The 20,861-nt window shown below is 40.9% G+C and overlaps 2 protein-coding genes across 3 annotated transcripts in view; both read right to left on the bottom strand.

Moving 5' to 3' along the window:
- Positions 1-56: 56 nt before the first annotated feature.
- hps1 (HPS1 biogenesis of lysosomal organelles complex 3 subunit 1) lies at positions 57-7,554 on the bottom strand. Of its 2 annotated transcripts, none has more exons than XM_083988549.1 (18): positions 7,352-7,554; positions 6,120-6,311; positions 5,902-6,036; positions 5,318-5,460; positions 5,113-5,221; positions 3,909-4,069; positions 3,684-3,786; positions 3,509-3,593; positions 3,199-3,254; positions 2,954-3,121; positions 2,662-2,841; positions 2,223-2,299; positions 1,992-2,129; positions 1,760-1,824; positions 1,407-1,552; positions 1,104-1,217; positions 774-856; positions 57-693 (listed from the first exon to the last, which is right to left on the bottom strand). In XM_083988549.1, exons 2-18 carry the CDS (start codon positions 6,234-6,236, stop codon positions 528-530), a joined length of 2,046 nt encoding a protein of 681 aa, XP_083844675.1. In that variant the 5' UTR covers positions 6,237-6,311; positions 7,352-7,554; the 3' UTR covers positions 57-527. The 2 variants fall into 2 exon arrangements, with proteins under 2 accessions (XP_083844675.1, XP_083844676.1); XM_083988550.1 differs by having other exon boundaries at positions 58-690.
- A 3,447-nt stretch (positions 7,555-11,001) lies between these two features.
- The window catches only part of hpse2 (heparanase 2), a 56,690-nt gene continuing 46,830 nt past the window's right edge, over positions 11,002-20,861 (bottom strand). The window contains exons 10-12 of the mRNA XM_083988462.1: positions 18,575-18,720; positions 16,200-16,346; positions 11,002-12,282 (exon numbers count right to left, since the gene is read on the bottom strand). Of these exons, the coding sequence (XP_083844588.1) occupies positions 12,120-12,282; positions 16,200-16,346; positions 18,575-18,720 (456 nt within the window). The 3' untranslated portion in view covers positions 11,002-12,119. The remainder of the gene's footprint in view (positions 12,283-16,199; positions 16,347-18,574; positions 18,721-20,861) is intronic.

Genomic DNA, 20,861 nt, shown 5'->3' with positions numbered 1-20,861 from the left:
ACAATAAAAAAAGTGAATATGAAACTATTGATATTTATTGTTGCCATAAAGAATGTGTATTAATCTGCATTACACATACAGTCTCATTCATACATAAAAGTTACAATACTAGCTGTAGAAAAGACAAACATGGACGGTGTCTGCATTTATAAAAATTATCAGCTGCAAATTTAAAAAGTGTACAGTATAACATCTATGGTATTACTTATAAATAGGAAACAGATCAAAAATGAGTTTTCAAGAATATATTACAATCTATATAATAATTCATGAGTGATGATGTCAAGATTCTTCATACAAGACACAAAATAGTGCAAGGGCATTACAGTGTTCAACTGCACTAATCATAAACTTAAGTGCTTCCAAAAATAGTTTTAGGTCAATATATCATGGGATACACAACCATATACACATCATTCATGATGGAAACGTGGACCATAGTTTATATAGAATGGCAATTCATGGCAGTAGTAATGCAGTAATGTGTACCTTGGCTGCTGTGACTCTGTTCAAGTGTGCGGTTGTGTCTACAGCAGCAGATTGCATGAAGGCTCCCACAGTTTGCTTGCCAGCTGTCGGCAGTGCTGGAGGATGATCTCGGTGGGAATGACCCCCAGGTGAACCGTCAGCAGCTCGTAGCACTTCACCACCTCACCCTGGTGGTTCTTACTGTAGAACCGCAGCAGCTTCCTGCTGGACACATCACTTTCTATAGTCAGCAGCACTCTCTCTTGGATTAATCCCATCTATTTCTGTCACGCACTGTTGTTTACCTGTAGTAGTCCCATGCCAGCATCCCAATGGGGGCCGAGTCATCAGGTAGGATGGGTATGTCTCCTGCCTCTAACTTGTAGCCCTGTTTGGTCAGATAGACACATTATTATATATATAGACATAGTGTTTTAAACTTTTACATGATCTCATATGTGACACTAAATTGATTTGTTTTCATCATTGCATTATAAACAGTTGGCCCTGAGAGCTCAATGTAACGCAACTTAAGAAAACACACACAGAGGTGCTCATGGAGACACACAAAAATAAACAAAAAAAACATGAGGGACCATGGGGCAGTGGGGCACACTTTTGTTCAAATGGTTTACCATTTCATTTTCAAACCAGAGGAAGTAGCAGAAATAGAAGTCTCCATCACGCAGTGTGACTGTGGAGTAGCCTTTACGGAGAAAGCGTCGTGTTGTGCTGACAAGGCCCCAAACCTTCAGGACAGATGAGGGAAGAGAAATTCATTGAAGACAAGAAAGACCAGTAATTATGCACACATGTGGACATAAAGGAGGAGGTGGTCATCATTGCACATGGACAAAGATGTGCTGGCTGTGCTGTCAGGTGTGCAAACTAATGTCACACTAATTCATTTTACAACGTGCACTTGAAGTATACTCGACCTTGTTTTTGATGAACTGAGCCACCGGTCCCTTCCCCAGCTCAGACGTGGTGCGTTCTGTGATGTTGAGCGATGGTGCAATCATTTGGCCGGTGGATCGGTCCACACAGATGAAATGGATGAGGCCAGGGAAATCCTCCAGGTAAGTGAGATCAATTGGGTCAAGATCAATACACTCAGGATAACAGTGTTAGATTTCAGAAAGATTTATAGACATGTATGTTTTTTAAGATCCCCAACATATGCATGCACTTGAAGAAATATTACTAATTCAGTTTTGTGCTAAGCAGGTCTCTAAGATGAGATGCAATATGGCATCACAGGGAAGCAGGATTATTTTACTGATAGGATATGACACCATGGTGATGTTCCTCTTGCTTTTAACCAACAGGAAGTCCTTCCAGTCCATCAGTTTCTCTCTGGACGAGACAGACAGATAAAAAAAAAAAAGATAGAAAGAAAAGGGCATGAACAATGAAGTCACTTGTCTTGCAGTTATGTTTATACTTAAAATGGAATCAGAAAAAACTAAAACAGATTTTAATATGTAACTAATAATGCCCAAGGCCAGTTGACAGATACTCACTGCACCATGGTTTGGGCTCTTTCTTGCAAACCTGGTGACAGACGCTGAGGAATGTCGCCTGGTCCAGGATCAATAAGAAAACACTGTCTGTATATTCCACACAGCTGGGTCTTCATATTCTTGCACCACGGGATGAGGCTGAAACAAAAACATGAACATAATCATTCAGTGGGTCACATAACTGCCTTGCTATGACCTATTTTGGCCAACAGAGGGCAATGAAAGACTTACTCTTTGTTGAACCCAGACCCTCCTTTTGCAAAGGCTCGGTTCTTGAACTCAGTCCAGACATTTTGTAACTGTGCAGACTGGATATAAAACAGGACAAAATGATTATTTTATTTATCCACCTCCAAAAGCTTAAAATATTTTCATGTGTCTAAAATAAACAAAGAAGTGGCCAGGTCCTTTACTGTATCATCAGCTGAGTCATTCAAGATTAAATGGTGGTAACAAAACAAATCTTCCAACAAAAAATAATTTTATATTACAACGAAGTATAAAATGTATAGCAAAGTACTCAAGTAGGAATTGAAACAGACTTACAGAAAAAAGTATTTTACTCTTAATAGTTGTTTTACATGGGAATTCCCTTTCAAATTATAGGTAGGCGTGTATTGGTGAGAAATAAAAGCTTCATTGAAAAGCAGACAACTGTAAAAACACAAACCTGTAGGTCACTGGGCCCCAGAGCTTTAATGAATTTATCCAGTTTGCTGCGGATGTCATGTATCGTCAGCTGGCCTCTTGTGGCTGCGGGGCCTTCTTGGCCTTCACTTAGACGCTTCTCCAGCTTGGCGAAAGCCTCCAAATACTTATACACTGACGTGGCCACGTTATTGGTGGGAATCTGACAGATAAAATACAGAAGTGGTTCAACAAGGCAGCAAAGGTGGGTTTAGTGTGTAGACATGTGAGCAGAGTAGGAAGAAGGAAGCAAATGTAGACATGAACCCACAAACCTTAGTTAGCAGCACCAGTGTGATGCCAGGCCACAGTGGTAGACAATACATGGAGTGAGGCATCATGGGATATAGCCCTTCTTTGCTTGAGACCTCTAAGAAGACTCTGCGAGGGGTTGAAGGGTCAGGGGGAGGAACTTCCAGAGTCTGCAAGCTGTCCTCTGCCATCTGAAGACAATATTATTCATCACAGTAACCAAACCATCAATTTACTTTTGCAAAGAATAGCACAAATCTCCTCTCACCTGGACATCTGGGTCCATGAACTCAAACACAGGTGTACTTCCTCTCTCTGGCTTCTCTGGAAACACAAGAATTAACAACACACTCTTGTTTAGAAACTGTAAGACCATTTATTTGAGTCTCTTCATGTTTGGATGCAGGGATATAAATGTACATGTTGTGGATGTGGCAAAGTATATGTTTCTCTTTTTTTATGCATAACATTGTGTTGCTGTGTAGAATAAACACTGGCTGTGAAAAATACCTCTGAGACAATAAAGATTCTTTGTCTATGTTTTTTTCCCCCCTAGTAAGAACAAGGACACAACCCACCTGAACTGCTTGAGTCTCTGTCTGTTGGCGACGGCTCTGGAGTGTAAAAGCTCTCAGGACCCGAACCAGACGTACTCTCAATATCCTTCACACACAGAAACAGTTAATAAACAATCACAAAGAAGGTGACCATCATATTCTACCAGTGCTGTGTGTGGCTGTCAGTGTTTTCTACCTCAGGACCGGGGTCATCCAGATCTGTGTTGCTAGGATACATGTTCTGTGCCATGATGATGAGGGCCAGCAGGTCGGAGGTGGCGAGAGTGCTCGCATTGCGGCTAGAGTAAATGGACGAGCAAGGAGATGGTATACGTCATAAAAAATCTTTAACAGATTCCAATGGAGCAGACTTAGGACCTATGACTGACAATGAAGGGTTGATGGAAACATCTGTGCACACCTGGAGTAGAAGGCCAGCAGTTTGGTGTGAACCAGGATGAAGGCGTGAAGCACCTCCTCCCCTGCTCTCTCCACACTGCTGTTGAGCTGCTGCACCAGACGCTTCTCCAAGAACTCAATGCACTGCTCACACAGTGTGGGGTGGATCAGCCTCTCCACTGCCTGAGAGAGAGACAGAGAGACAGAGAGACAGAGAGAGAGAGAGAGAGAGAGAGAGAGAGAGAGAGAGAGAGAGAGAGAGAGAGAGAGAGAGAGAGACAGAGAGACAGAGAGAGACAGAGAGACAGAGAGAGAGAGAGAGAGACAGAGAGACAGAGAGAGACAGAGAGACAGAGAGACAGAGAGAGAGAGAGAGAGAGAGAGAGAGAGAGAGAGAGAGAGAGAGAGAGAGAACATTTTATTTGAATAAAGTATGATTCGTTAGTTTAACCTAAAAATCCCATCTAATTCAGAAATTATAGCCCTAAAGGAAAAATGAATCTTAATTCATCTGGCGAATTTGTAGCCTACATGTGTATGCCAGATGAATTTAAATGAGCAAGTTCCCATTTTTAGGATGACAATTTAAATGTCAAATTGTAATTGCAATTCCTTAGGTAATACAATATTGCCTTCTAGATTTTTCTGCCATCTAGTGGTTCAATCCTGATATTCTCAATATATCTGTTCTGATAGAGCAAAGAACTAATGAAAATCAGGAATTCAGAAACATAATGTTACTCATATGAAGAAAAAACTAAACAAAAAACACCACTACTATTCATGCCTACCCATGCAATACTACATAATTGTGACAAGGCTAAGGTTGTTGAACACAAAAGAAAAACACTAATAATTTAATAATTCTAACATAATCACATAAAACACTAGTACACTATAGAGTACAGTACACTATATAATATCATCTACTCTCCTAGGATGTCAGAAATCCAATCTTCCACTCAGGTTATTTTTACCACAGTATATAGATACATGTACACTTGATAACAATATTGCTTTGGGACATTTTCATAAAACTGAGAGCTCTGCAGCATCTCTGGCTTTGCTTTATTGCAGCCAGGATCCTGAGGCAGCAAAGCTATTCAGAGCTCTTGAAGTGCAGCTTCATGGTGTGACTTAAGGTACAACAATCAAGTCTGTGAGTGAAAGGTTTTGCAGAATATCAAAGAAGAAATGGCTTTTTTTTTTTTTTTACTTCACTGCACCTCCACTAAGAAGCTCTGGTCGTTCTCTTTGAGGTGGTTGTAGGTCTCCAGCAGACTCTGGAGATGCTTCCACAGCCTCGCTCTTTGCTCCGTGTCCTGAGGTCGCAGTCTGGTGACAAACAGACACAGTCCAAACATCAACCACACGCCGTTTTACAACTAAACTGCCCAATGCCCAGGAGGGAGACACACAAAGACGCCTTACTCTCTCCTGATGAGGTTACTGCTGAGGGTGACCATCCCAAACAAGACCTCAATCATCTTCTTCATCACGTAAATCTTCCTCCTCAGATCATCCTCTCCCTCCTCGCCGTCTCCATTCACAGCAATGTAGAGACACTCGTCAAACTGTGAGGGCAACAAAAGGACAAAAGTAGCTTGAATTAGAAATATGAAATGAGTGTGATTGTATTGAACTGCTTCATGCTCTCTGTGTTTTTTAAGGAATACAGAATACTGTTTATTCTGAATGGACATTAAACTTGTCAATAGTTTGGACTCGATAACTGTTTCTGCACTGCAGGAGGACAAAGCCTGGTTTGATTCCTCAACAGGACTCACATGACAAACATGATGCTTCACTGCCAGAGAGGCCAGCATTTAGGTCACAGCACTTTTACTGCTGGCGAGGAGAGAATCAGGAATGCAGAAATCTGCTTAATACATCGGGTTATTTTTTTTTAATGGATGTGTGTCAGGGAAATTTATTTTTGCCTCATGAAGAGAGCTAATCTGAGGAATTGTACGGGAGCAAGTCTAGCTTTTATTTTGAAAGGCAGGTGCTGCTACCTGGTGTAGGACGTAGATGTGGTTGTTTTCTGTGGTGAAGGAGGTGTAGCTGTCCCCCAGCCTGTCCACCATGGTGCTGCAGGAAATAATGATGGGAGCAAACAGAGTGCTGATGCTGTCCTCGAAGGCAGGAAGCTGAGAAACAAAGCAAAATGTCAAATTAAGAGTCGTTCCAACAGCTACAGGAAGTCAGAAAAATGCAGGATCTTCCTCCTCACCCCATGGCCTTCCTCCTGAGACGCCCCATACTGCGCCTGGATATTCTGCTGAAATTCTGGGTCAGTCCAGTGGAAGAGGACCTCGGCGCTCTCACTGGCTATCAGCAAGCACTTCATCTGGACCGCAGATGCACCTCCTGTCCTGCTTTACTGGGGTGTCCTATTTACTCCAAGCGCTCCACATGCATCATGCTATGAAGAAAAGATTTTTTTTTTATTGAGCCAAAAGACATCTTTACTGAGACAAAAGACAGAAAGGCAAAAATATCTGGGGAGGGATTTTCATATAAGTAAAGAGGTCTGACATGTTGCTGTTCACATCTGGGGCCAAGTCCAAAAAGAAGAGGGTGTTAACATCAAGAGTGTGAGGACAGAGAGGAGCTGCAGCAACAATCTCATAAAATGGATTTAATAGTAAAACACTTCAAAGCACTCAATATATAAACAATGCAACTTTCCCTGCTTTTCCAGCGCAAGTGTGCAAAATCTTAAAGAAAGAAAAAAGATATCATTTTAATGTTTACTAATATGACAAACAAACACTTAAATAAACTTTATTTCTATGGGTGTTTGTTTTCTGATGATAAAGTCATTATGAAGTACTGCTTTTAAATAAAAAATATGAAAGACAGTCCTGAAGAATGCATTTAATTCATTGATACCACTAATTAATTGATGTTAAATGGAACAAATCAAAGATATTCTGAGCCTTATAATTGAAAAAAAGCATGCATATTAAAAGCTCTAACATCAATTAGATTTTTTTGTAGATTGGATAAATAATCTCAAATTCCTAAGTGAAAACATACACTTGTCTGAACATTTAAATGCAGCCGTGGGTTCACTGACTGTCACAGACTGTTCTCACACAGGCCAAGTTATGGCTCCATTAGTCACTGGAGTAACTGAGTGAGAAGCCATGGGAAACTTTTCTCCCACACTTTGTGAGATCTTGACCTCAAGTAAACAGTATCTGGTGGCTGATATTTTATCAATGACAGCGTCTGATGAGAGCACCAATGAAAAACGAGGAAGGTCAGAGACAGATAAGATACGAGTCCAGTCTGTGAATGTTTTTGTCCCCTGATCCGATCCGTAGAATACATGGCGTGTTTTACCAAGTGCCTCAAGTTACTTCCCCATAACCAAACTTTTACCTTCCTCACTGCACACACTCACTTGTTCACGTAAAAAAAAAAAACGAAACCACACAACAAGTCACAACAGCTCACCCCGTGTTTCCTTCGCCGGGTGATCCCAGCATCCCTCTATGTGATTGTGCGCGCGCGCGTGTGTTTCCTCCAAAAGAAAACAAAAAAACTCGTCTCTCTTCAGTTTGTGGACGTTTTCATCTCGGCTGCTGTTTGTGTGTCGCTCCGCTTCCTTCCGTCCGAGTCCGAGTCATGTGACACCAGAGGGGCGATGCTGCTGATCTGGGGACAGACGGAGGCCGGCGGAGCTGCGGAGGAGCTCGGTGTGCAGGCTGCTCCTGGGTCAGCTGGTTCCTCAGCGGAGCCGGAGCGGCTCGACCTCCTCCCTCCGCAGGAGCGTGGTGCTGAGGGGGGCAGGAAGCAGTCATGTGCTGCCTGCGCTGCCTGGGCCACATGACTGAGAGGCTGCTCTGCACACAAACAACAGGTTGGTATCATAGACTGTAAGGTTGGTATTTGTGGAATTCAGATTGAGATTAGAGCTGCCTGTGCTCTGGATTTGTCAGTTTGCTGCAAACCAAGAAAAAAAAGGTTTGCATTCAGGGAAACAAGAGAAACTGAAGATCACAATGCGCAGATTGAGGCCTGTGAGCTGGATATTATCATAATATCAAAATTGTGTGTAGGCTAGTATGTCAAGTTTTCCAACGACATATGGAGCCTAACACTTTTAGCCTATAAGCAATTATAATAAACATTTTTTTTTAAATATTAAATAGTTACAAAAATTCTGCACATAATTCAATCTGTAATTCAACAGACAGTAGCCTAAATATTTCTTATTGTAAACTACATGTAAGCATGCATATATTGTTTATTATTAACTGTAACTGTATTATTATTATTATTACATGGACTGGAAAAAGCACTGTTACATAAGAATTCATTTTAGCATAACAAAATCTTATAATATCTGGGTTTTTACAGAACCCAAACATTATTAATATTATTATTATTATTATTATTATTATTATTATTATTATTATTATTATTATTATTATTATTATTATTATATAGATCAGAAATCTATAATACACTTAAAACGCCAGGTCACCACCCGAAATAGATGTTGGAGATCTTTCATATAAGACAGTACAGTATATGCGGCATATACAGTACATAACACACTCATCAAACACCAGGCTGTTTCTCGGAGAATGTTTTGATGGCTACAACAAATCTGTGTTGTATCATGATATTCAACAAAGATTGTATGCTTGGCTCCTGAGCGGTGCAAAGAACCCCATAGCAACATAAATATTTATGTTTTATTAACCTTGCTTGGGTCAAAATGGTCCAAAATGCCAAGAGTTCTACGTCGTGGTCTAATCTAATCCATCAGTTTTCTGGGGATCCAGCATTCATGGAAGTCTTATTTAAGCTGACTCCTGTATATACAGAGTAAACATCATGAAATCCTCAGTGTTTGTGAACAGGGCAAGGGGGCCTTGCATGTCTCAAAATGGATCACTGAGTATAAACAGTGTAAGGCAGGCCTGGGTAACAGTTACCTCCACTAAGGAGGCACTGTCACGCAGGAGTGGCCAGACGCGGCGCAGTCCTCCTCAATCACAACACAATTAGATTTTGTCAGAGGAAGTGATGCTCAGCAGTTGTTATCACAAGCTACAGGTTTATACGAAGCAAAGTTTGTCAAACAGAAGAATTTCCATGGATTGGGTCGATAAGATCGTGGTCTGAATGTCAGGAGGTTCACCGAGGCCACGGTGTCCGATGTTGCTTTGGTCGGTGGAGATCAACCAGCTACTTACAGGTCAGAGGGTACTCAATCACTGGAGAGACTTTTGATTACAGTAAGTCAAGTTTTCAAACCAGAAAGTATTTCGGTTTGGTCTGATGTCTGGGTCAAAGATGTGGCTGATCTAGGAGCAGTTTGAACTCCTGCTGACAACTCATTTACATCAATTTTCTTGACAGAGTGCAGAACAATTCAAGTCACTTATTCTTCTCGTGTCTGCCCTCTCTCACTTTGTTTTTCCAGGTTTGTGCGGACTTTACAAATAAAGCATGGCTGCACGTTCCTCTAAATGTGCATGGACTTCATAGTGAATAATATATTTCTCCTAACAAGCCCACCAAGTCAATGGACCAGGTGTGAACGAGCCTGGTTTGATTCTTACATGTCAACAACATTGGCCTGTTTAAAATTAACCACATGTGAAATGAGAAGTTCGTTTCTGCTGCTTATGTAAAAGCAAAAGCATTTTCCATGAATGGAACGTATGATTAAAGGTACATGCTTTGGATCACAGCTCTTGAGGGGCCGCCAGTGTTAATGACTCACTGTCATGAAACTTCAGTGCAGTTCAAGCATGTCTGGCTTTCTATAGAAATCAGTGCAATTTTTGCATAAAATGCTATTTGGGGAGAAAGAGAAGGGAGCAGAAGTAGCCGAGTATTTCATGACATTTTATCTTGTCCTTTAACTCTCTTCTACATGATTCTACCAAGCACATCCAAGTAGTCTATACATCAGCCGACACCAAGCCAGGTCTGGCCCAGGTTTAGCCTCTCTGGGCCAAAGCTGAGGTCTGGGGGTTTTAGTCCATCCTGGCTTCATGTTTCCCATCAGCAGCTGCCTCATGCAGTGACAAGACAGCACTCTTCCCACTACAAAGACTTGCCCCAGCTGCTTCCTCACTCTGTGTATGTGCATGGAAGAGCTGAGTGAGTGAGAGCACCAAAAATGGTACCTTTAATGCTCCAGGGACCTTTGATGAGGATTTTACTGGAATTAGAGCATTTTTATTTATAGGCTCTCTCTGTGTGAGGATATTTCAGCTTTTTTGTAAATCATATCTTCTCATCTCCTTGTATCTTTTTTGTCCTCCTTGTGACCATGTGCTGCTACAGATCTCCTTCACATCCTGTGAACTGATGTGGAGTCTTGCTCAATGCTGATTCACATGATGAGATTAGCTGTTTATACACAAGTGCGCTTCTTCCAACTCATCTCTTGCATGCAGCTGTGAGCACAGGCTAAGTAATATGTAGTTTTACCAGTGACAAACTAAAATCAGAGGAGTTTTGCGTTATTTTCTTTAGTACAAACTGTTTTCCACTGAGTAATATACAACTTCTTGGGTGTTTGTAAGTGTTTATTATCAATGTAAACTTTTTTTTTAACAAAAAATAATATATGCACACTTTCCATATTAAAATAATACTCTCCAAAAGAAATATGAACATCTCTACATTAACTATAAACACATTCAGAGGACAAATATTCTTTATATTTAACATGTTCAGGCACTGAACCTGCTCCTGCTCATCTAGAAATGTTACCATTGCCCTTATTCATGTCAGTGTGGAGCACATGTTGAGCAACATGACTAAATCTCCAAGTGACTATTAAGACAGTCGCTTGGTCACCCTGTAATTTTAATGAATAGGCTCTTGAAGGTATTTTTGATTATGCTTTAGAGTTGGGGCATTAGTACCTCTAACATAACCGCTTACAAAAGAAATCTAAAGACAAAGCAAAGTATCATATAAATTAGGTGTATACTGTAAATAAACATATCAAGCTTAAATCACTTATTTTCATCATTCTTTTTTATGTACAATACATTTTCTAATAATATATGACAGTAAATCTGTACAAAATTATGTAAAATATAATATAATGTATATTTAAACTAGCAGCATAAGAGAATTATAAAATGTGAGATCACACTGAATAGAGAGTGAGATAAAATACACCTGAAAAACTGGCATCGTAGTTTTTGAATCTAAAGCAAAACCCAGATTTAGTGTGGACACAGGCTATGAGAAGACAGATGTTATGGATGGGTTCACATTGTTCTTCAGCTATACGTCGCTGCAAAGCCGTAGCAGCGACACATACCGGCTGTGGTGCTCTGCAGTTAAATTGAAACCTGCAGCTGAGAAGCAATGACACACAAAACATACAAAAACAGCCTTTAAAAGAAACAGATTTCCCCTTGGAGCCACTAGACATGGCAAAGGAAGAAACGTATACTTTTAGTGGCACATCAAACAGGCTGGACAGACACATCAGTAGCTTTATCAATAATAAAACACACACACACACACACACTCACTCTCACTCACACATATCTACACTACGGTTAGTCCATGCCTGACCTCACACACACCTCGGCATTTTCTCTTTGTGGAAAGGATCAAGTCAAACGAAAGTTGACTTGTGTTCGCCTCAGAGACGCTGCCTGTTCAGAGTTTTCTCCTCTTTTTTTCCCTCTGTCAATGAAACATTAGGGGAAAAAAAGAGAAAAGGAAAAACTCTTTGCAGACACAGATAACACACCCTGGGTTTGACAGCCCAAGAAAAACTGAATCCAAAATGTAGACTTTTTGACATTCGATTTCTGTAACTATGAAACAAACTTCATACAAAGGTGTAAAAAACAACCGCTGTCCAAACAAGTGCTGTTGTATCTGAGGAACTGAAGGATGTTCAGTGCAGCCCGTTTTGTGTGTCTTGGGCAAGTCTTTCTTTGCTGGACCAGGGAGGAGAACAATGGAAGAGCTGGGTTTATTGTAATTTGGTAGGTGTTGGCAGTGTAAATATTACCGCTGAGATAGCAGTTGACCAGGCTGTTATTCAAGCCATGGGGGCTCTACTGAGATGTCCTTGCAAATCCTGATTCCTAATTCTGACCTCCATATGTTTTCCTGGAGAAAAAAAGAAGAGCCACACTGTTTTTTTGTTTGTTTTTTAAAGTTTGGAGTCAAGTTGGCAGAGGGCTGTTGGGTCGGCGGACGTCTCATGGTTGAAGGGTGGATGTTATCTTCGACAGGCATACGCGTTAATGTTCTTGATTACATAAAAGCCTATGGTCATGGGAGGCATGGCTATTGTCCGTCCAGCCCTCAATGTCTTAGGCTTCAATTCTGGGAATGTCTCATTGTCCGATATGAGCAGCCTCTCCCCGTTCAGCTGGACATGTCTGCAGAGAGAAGACAGGAAGCACAGACTGCATTAGACACAGTCTGCCTCAGCCTCATCACATACCTCTGGTCGTTGTAAAAAATCATGCGAGGCAGTCGTTTATTTGTGTAGCAGCATTCATGGATAGGAAATCACAAAGTACTTTGCACCCATAAAAAAAGAGCACACTATTAAAAACATTATAAAATACAGCAATCACAACAAACACACCGCGCACGGCAGACAAGGGGAATTAACAGCTACACTGAGCGAGGAGACATAAAAACAAGGACAAAAGTTCCACAAACACACAAATAAAAGGAATTAAATAAAGTGGAGCAGTCAGACAGGCTAACCAAAAGCCTGCCTGAATAAAAAATGTCTGTAGCTGCTTCATAAAGAATTCAAAGGAGTCTGGGGATCGCAGTGACGACGGGAGAGCGTTCCATAAACTGGGTCCAGCAGCTTGAAAGACTGGGTCACCTCTGGTTTAACAGCAGGTTCCAGGGACAGATGGTCTTTTTTTTCCCAGGAGTCCTGAGAGCTCGATTAGCCGCACAAAGGAGGAGAGGGAGGTACTGCCGTGTTTCACCGTGCAAGACTCTAAAAGGTAGCACCAGTGTTTTGGAATGATTCAACCGGGAACCAGAGCAGACAGGAGGAAACTGGCGATTGCTTGTAATTTTTAATAATAATAATAATACATTTTATTTTACAGACACCTTTCTAGCACCCAAGGACACCGCACAGTGAAAAAAAAGAAATGTTCAAAACAAACAATAAAAACTGCAAGAAGTACACAAGATTAAAAAAAAAAAAGGCTAATTTTAGCCTTTTTATTTTTTTTTGCAAAAATTACGCAATTGTAATCAAATCAAAGAGAAAAAGCAATCTTAAACAGATGGGCTTTGAGTGTGGATTTAAAGAGTGGGAGTGAAATGATATTTCTGAGCTCGGGTGGTAGTGAGTTCCAGAGCTGGAGAGCAGAGCGGCCGAAAGCTCTGCTCCCCATGGTGGTGAGACAGGCTAATGGAGGTTGATGATCTGAGGGCACGAGAGGGAGTGGCAACATGGAGGAGGTCGGACGAATGTGAATGGCCTTGAATGTTAACAGAACGATTCTGGATATAATGCAGGACTGAACCGGGAGCCAGTGGGGCTGCTGCAGGACGGGAGTGATGAGGTGGATGGAGGGGAGGGGGTTCTGGAGATGATACGGGCAGCTGAATTCTGGACCAGTTGAAGCTCATGGAGGGATTTATTAATAGTAAGAGGGAGTTGCAATAGTCCAGACGAGAAGTGACAAGGCTGTGAACAAGGACAGCAGTGGTGTGGGAGGTAAGGAAGGGGCGGAGACGGTTGATGTTACAGTACGTAGGTGAAAGTACAGTATGCGCACTGGGTAATGCTATTGATGTGGGATTGAAAGAAAGTGTACTGTCTAGGATGACACCAAGACTCTTAATCTGTGGGGAGTGGAAAAGCTTTTAGTGTAAAGATGAGCAGCTGCATTTTGGGCGGTTTGATTCAGACAGGATATAAAAAAACAGAGTGTTAGATAATCTTAAGAAAGAGAGATAAAGAAGAAATGTGTCAAAGAAAATTACTGACAGGCAGTTAATGAGATTTTTCACTTCATCAAAAGAAAATGTGGATCCTGTTATGGACCTTTAGTGTTTCTTGGTGATGATTCTGTCAGTTGTACACTTGGGGGTGCTGCTGTTACAAAACTGCAACTTCACAGCTGCACAGTAATACAACTTGACTTTATGAGTGGAATCTGCATAAAGATATTTCTCCACAACAGTCAACTGCATTGAAACAACATATTTTAATACAAAGATGAAAACTAGCACTAATATGAATATTTGAAAAGAGGTTTTCAAAGACAGGGTGCTCAAAATATTACTTTGATATAATTCAAATGGTCATATTCATTAATTAAATTACATGTTAAAATAGACGAGCAGTGGATGTAAATGCAACATGCAGATGTGTTTAATGTGCGCGAAACTGCTGCAACCTGCCACAAGATGTATAACGTTTCTCTACTAAATATGCACAAAGAAATGAATGAGTTGTAGAGTTTTAAGACAATTGTTCCAGTTTTCATTCCGTTTATCCATGACATAACATCAGTATTATTTAGTAAAAGGTTTACCAACACAAAACATTTAGAACAATGTGAAATATTAATGTTACTACAGAGTAGCTGCAACACATCACAGGCACAAGTTAAGGTAAAACTTTCAACTCTAATCTATTAATTAAAAATAATATATATATATTATGAAACCTGCTGCATTACAGTTAACTTTTTTCATTTAAAATGCATTGTTTCTATTTATCTGTACACGATATTGTGAAGTATATCACTCACCAGGAATTGTGACATAATAAATCTAGTAAAGAAAAATGATCTCCTTATTTGGTATTCGTGCTACAGTGACTCCCTTAACCCGGGGTTTTTCAACTTGTAAGTGCTGCTCGTATGAGTAACCTTTTTTTTTTATTATATTGTTATATTGTAAAGTTAACCACAACAGAGGTCTGGATATTTTTATGTGAACCTCAAATTCAATAAAATATCAAATAAAATGATGTTGAGCAGGGAGCAGTTATGAATCGAACTGCACTGTTCAAAGCTTTCCGTCAACATGGATGGAGCTGAATACTTGATCAAGGTTAAAAAAAAAAGGTCCCCCAACTCAGACAAATTTATAGACATCTGGTGTTGCTAAAATTTTCATAAAAGTCTCCCTGCACTGTGTGTGGTAACGGTAAGCACTTAAAGCCTGAAAAAAGGCCCGTCGTTAGCTTGCTCTCCTATTAATTGCCTTGCAATAATGTTCTAGCACCTAAAACATCCTCCATCATTACACTGTTATTGAAGGATCATGCCTGAGCCTCCATTAAGGTTGTGTGGTGGTATTGTGTGACACAAAGACACACACACACATACACACACAGTCATTAGGCTGTTATTCCAGGATTTGGGGCTTAAGTCTGAGTCAGAATAACAGGCCAGGGGCTTAGAGGAGAGAGGAAGAGAATGAAAGCAAATACGTTTTATTTTAAGGCACGTTTTAAGGAAATGGGACTTATATTACCTAGTTAAAGTGTAATATATCATCGTCACAAACTACAGCGCAGTACTCAGAGGTAAAATGGCACAAATGTGGAACTTGGGAAACCATTGATAAAACATCTGTTGTAGGCAATAAAAGCAGATTCAAACGAGAGACGCAAACATTTTGGAACTCAGTGAAGTGAATGTTTTCTTTTATATAGAAGATGACAAGCTTCAGTAAAGCACTGCCATGTTTTATGAGTTCGAATTAATGGCTAACATTAAGAGTTTTTCATGGACAAAGGGAAAATAAAAAAAGCACCTGTATTATCGTTAATTGGTTTTATTTGTTGTATTATTCTTTATGAGTTTGTTTTTTGTCTGAGGCTAAAATTTAGATAAAGACAGGGAGGTATTATTGCGTGTAAAGGGTTACCCAAACCATAACAGCTCTGCAAGTGCAACACCCACTGATGTCTTAAAATTCATTCACTGCAGCTTTTGATGCCAGATGTTAACACCTTATCAAGGTTAGGAAAAAAAATATTTTTTGAAATTCTCATTCCTGTTCTCAACGCCTCTCAAATCTTAACTGTGTTGTATTTTCTTTATCTATTCATGTTTATTTTATATGAGCGATGACAGGACTGGAAGACTCATGTGTCTGCTCTAACCTGGGTCTTGTTTGATCAGCCTGAATGAATGGAAGCGGATACTCTACAAGAGGACCACATTGTTGTTTGGACAGAAAACAATTATTCAATGCCAGCAGGTGTGTATATGTGTGTATGTGAGAGATGTATGAGAGAGAGAGAGAGAGAGAGAAAGAGAGAGAGAGAGAGAGAAAGAGAGAGAGAGGTACTAACTTGGCTTTGAGTCCGTCAGTGCCGTACGGCTGCAGCAGGTACTGATGGACAGTTTTGTTCCGTAACGTCCCGGCCAACTTGATTTTCTTCCGCGACCGATGAAGGTTGATGATGTAGATCGTTATGGACCCTCTCACGTAGTTATGACTGTAATCGTAGAGAAAACAATGAAAAACACAAAATCAATTTCCCTTTTACCTTTAGAAAGGACGATCAGGACACAATAATAAAAAGAGGCTCCGTTCCACATCTGCTAATCGTGATTCATTATATATTACGTTGCCATGTTGAATAAAATTCTCTATAATTAAAGATGACTACAAAGAAAAGAACGTCTTTGATATTTTTATTACATATAGTTATAGCATCAAACCGCTACTCTTTGATCTGATCTGGATCAAAAGGCATGCAGAAAAATAATAAAGATAAAGCATGAAGCAAGTTGTCCTAAAATTGATCATCTATATTTAGTATGAATGACATTTCATTTTCAAAGCTTTTCTCATCCTTATACAGGCTCTCTGATGCAACAGTCTGCTTCTCTTATACAGTATCCAATATTAAAACTTGTCGCTCTACGGTCCAGGGTCAGATGAAGGGTGTGAACACAACGGGCAGCACTTCTTAAGTTACACAGACAACAGTGTGTGAGTCCCTCTCCTTAGAGCGAAGCACTGGGGACACAACTTGATAAGCATACGGGCAAAAGGTAAATAACTAAGTGAGACAGATAAGACAAACATGATAAAATCTCATAAGGGCCCAGATATGAGGATAAAGACAACACAGCTGTAGTGAATACCACATGTCGGCCGTGGTGCTCAGGGTCAGGGCTGTGCATTGGCCAAACGGTCTGGTAGACACCTCTCACCGCCCTCCAAAATCTCATATCTTTAAAAGCAATCTTGGTTTTTGGTTCAGTGTTTGTCTTTGTTCTCTTGGGCACGGGGTGAGCCATTTATTTCATCAAGCCCGCAAGACGGCTAATATTCAATATATTTACGGAGAGCAATAAAGTAGGGCGCTGTCGGTGGGAATGCTGTGTGTCTGGCTCTGTGTTAAACTCATGGAGCCGTGTTTCTCAGAAACGTGGACCATGGCTCCGAGTGATAGATCAGATGGTTAGATGGAAGAGAGAGATAATGACCTCTAAGGCCTTTCAAATTATGAGGCTCTTAGAGATCCAAACCAGGAACATAAACATGTGTTGATGCTGTTTGATGTCGGAGCATCTCTGGAAAGTGAAAAAAATGCCATGCAAACCACTAAAAGGGGTAAAAGGGCGGTGAAAGTCAAATATCTAATCTGCAAAGACTTTTCAAACCACGGCCTGCCTGAGCATATTTATAGTCATTGCTGTCTAACACAGTACAGTCAAACCACTAAGACTACAATAGTTCGTCCACTTGTGGGATGACTGAGTAAAACCACAAAGTGGCAGAAATAATGGCAAGTGAAGAGGCTCTGGATTCAAGAGGCACTGCTTTAGTGCTTCACTGATCATATGAGTCCAGGCCTGATTGGTATGTTAAGCAGAGCTGAGCAGCAACACATGCCACGGACATCTCTTTACTTCCAAATTCATCATACTTACCAGGTGGCTGAGAGAGCACACTTGTTGAAAACTATTTCAAATATTTTGCGTGCATGTCATCAGGCCTCATGCACCCATGTGTGTGTGTGTTGGTTATGCAACTCCTGCCTATTTATCGACCATCTATCTTTGCAGCGCTCCACTATTTTTCTAAAAGATGCTCCACCTGTAAACGAGCCCTGTCTAGGGTAAGGCCGTAAGTCTAGCCTGGTGCTGACAGCCACTGGCCTGGGTTAAATGATAACCTTGAACAGGCCATGGTGGCACTCTTTATCTCCTCCCGGCACAGACCGCCTTATTGTCCCTCCCCCTCCCCCGCGAATACCCCCCTCCAGCCAATCCGAGATGGGATAAAGGCCTAGCACACCTTTCAGCGGCTCTTTGACGGCAGGGAGACAGAACCCACACACCTGATAAGTGATACCCGTTAAGTTTTAAAGGCTGCGAGCTGTGAATGAGCAGGTGTCTGCGGTCGACTTATTTATGAGAAGCCGAATGGGCCGGCCGGGGATTTTGTTCTTCCCCACCAGACACTGTGCCTCAGGTGTTTGCAGGAGGACACAGGACACAGGAAAAGTTAACACCGTCTGTTTTCCATCGAGATCTCCCAGGACATTCCCAAAGTATTACTGCACATCACTTAAAGGCAAAGAGGATGTGTGTCTTGTCATCTGTCAGTCTCGAATGGGAAAAGTCACGGTATACAATGACAGTGTCCGCCCTTGTTGGGTTTAAGTGTGGCTTACAAACTAATCCAAGGCGGTTAAGCTGCACCACTTACTTGTAGTAGCTGGTACAGTGAGCATAGATGCGTAGCTTGTCTCGTATGACTCGTCCTGGTTGCGGCCTCCTCTGTAGTCCAGCTACTCGCACCGCTAAAACCCTCGGACCAACCAGACGCTTGAAGACCAGAGAAAACCAGTAATCCTGTAAGGACACACACACATTTGGCATTACTTTTCATACCAGAATGGATAGTTTTAATCATCATAATGCTCAGGGCAGGACACTAAAAGACAATGCCAAAGTGGGCAGGTGTGGAAAGAACATTTTAAAGACCTAATCTGTAAAGCGGCTTGAAAAGAGTTTTAAAGCACTGCCAACTCCCCTGTATCTAAATGCATGAGGATCTTTATTAAAAGAGACCTTTTATAACACCAACGCTGGAGCCTGGATTCCCCTGAAAGGAAATATTGCAAAAAAAAAAATCTCCATTTTGTTTATTCAGCCATAAAATATCCTGGTGATTAGACAAACAGATTAAGTTTTGCAAACTGTGAGATTTAAGAATGTGCCAGCAAAGCAGCTCGTCTGCAACGGGGTGAAAATTACAGATATTATCCACAGAAAATGTTCATATCCAGACATGTCAGCACTCTGACACTCAACATTTAGTTGAAACTGACTGTCCCATGTAACATGTCACATTGTATCCAATAACCATTGACCCGTTCAGAATTGACAAGTCTTAAATATGACATTTTTACTAAATATTATGTTCATTCATGAATTACTGTTTTCTGTTATCACTGGTGAGTGGTACACTATACTATGTCTCACTCTATAGACTACACAGACTCAACACCTCTCCAAGAGACCCAGAACAACATGTGTTCCTCAGGAAGTTCCCATGCAATCCTGCATATGGCAACATTTAAGGGCTTCTTTTTTCCATGCAGACTTTAACTTAATTTGCTGCCAAGGCATCGAAGAAGCAGAGCACAGTATGGAACTGTATAGTGTTGGCCACAAGCACAGGGATGGAAGGACAAATGTATGGCTAGATCTGTGATCTGTGATTATCGCTTGGTGTATAAAACAAAGAACAGTTATGAGTCTGGAGTTTTATTTGTGCAAGATGGCCTGGAGAGGTGATGCACTCCAGCTTTGTGTTGAAATTTTAAAACGCAAGTAAAAGAAACCACCATAAATTGATATATCTCAAACTGCGGCTGTGTTAAAATCACTGACTGGAGTCGACAAGATACAATCCTGAGAATTTTATTTTGGGAAATATCAGCTCAGGTCCTAAATCTCGACTGTCTGACTGTCTGACGGACTGACGGACTGACTGTCTGCCCGTTTTCCTGCCTAATTGCCTGTCTGTCTCCCTGTCTTTTTCGCCCCCAGCGCTTCTTATCTGGATATACAGACAGATGAAGAAAAACAAAGACATCAATTAGAGGGACAACCGTCACTTTCACATCAAATCAAAATACCATCCCAACCATGAAATAGAGAGAAAGACAGATAGCTGCAAGTGAACCAGTAATAAACCAAAGACTGTAGTAGAAAAATGAAGTAATACACCAGAGACCAATCAAACCTCAGCTGCATAGTTAAGAGAACAGAGGACGTTAACAAGGAGGATAACTATTGACCTTGAGTGTTTGGCTAAATAGGTCAAATGAGTCTCAGATTGTCTTTGAGATCTTGTCAATGTCTCAGAATCCAAGAACTTCACAGTTCCTTCTGTGAGTTAACAATCCTTGAACTAAAAAGATAACTGTTGTTCAAAATTTGGTAACACATTCAGGAAGATGCAAAAATATCCACAGCTTAAACCACAATATGCAGAGTCATGAGGTTTTGCAAGTTGCCAAGTTCAATATGGGGAGAAGCCTACTCCTTATCTCTCTGCTTTTTATTTGAGAAAGAAATATTTTTTCTGAGGCCTGGACAAATGTTTTTATGGTGGAGCGTTTGAACGGCTCTCTTGTCAGGTTATGGCCTATATGATTTCACCTGCCACACACTATATACTGACATCTCTGTTTCTTAAAGAATGAATCACAGTTTACAACATACCTCTGGAGGGATGCAACAGGCAAGACAGTGAAGAGTGTGAATAAAACAAAACAGAAAAATGAAGGGGGTGATTGGGAAAGAAGAGCAAGGAGGAGTAAATGGCTTAGTGTGGAAAAGGGTGAAGTGTTTGAGGCCTTTCACTGAGCCCGAGGCTTTGACTGGATTGTACCAATGGGGGAGTCATTCTAAAGGGGAAGGGGCCAGGTCATAAATTTCCCATGCAGAGGACAGGTTGGCCCTGCAGTGCATTCTCTCAGCAG

This window comes from Trachurus trachurus (genome assembly GCF_905171665.1).
Source record: "Trachurus trachurus genome assembly, chromosome: 15".
In the NCBI taxonomy this organism is placed as follows: Eukaryota; Metazoa; Chordata; class Actinopteri; order Carangiformes; family Carangidae; genus Trachurus; species Trachurus trachurus.
Note: the sequence above shows the minus strand (reverse complement) of the source record. Positions and strands in the feature narration are given on the sequence as shown.

What these genes read in the sequence shown, in the direction of transcription:
- hps1 (XM_083988549.1), bottom strand. Translation starts at nt 6,236, where the DNA reads ATGAAGTGCTTGCTGATAGCCAGTGAGAGCGCCGAGGTCCTCTTCCAC. An exon ending in ACCAGAGCTTCTTAGTGGAG is followed by an intron (nt 4,070 to 5,112) that starts GTGCAGTGAAGT and finishes TCTCTCTCTCAG; the next exon opens with GCAGTGGAGAGGCTGATCCA. An exon ending in TCTGGTTTGAAAATGAAATG is followed by an intron (nt 857 to 1,103) that starts GTAAACCATTTG and finishes CTGACCAAACAG; the next exon opens with GGCTACAAGTTAGAGGCAGG.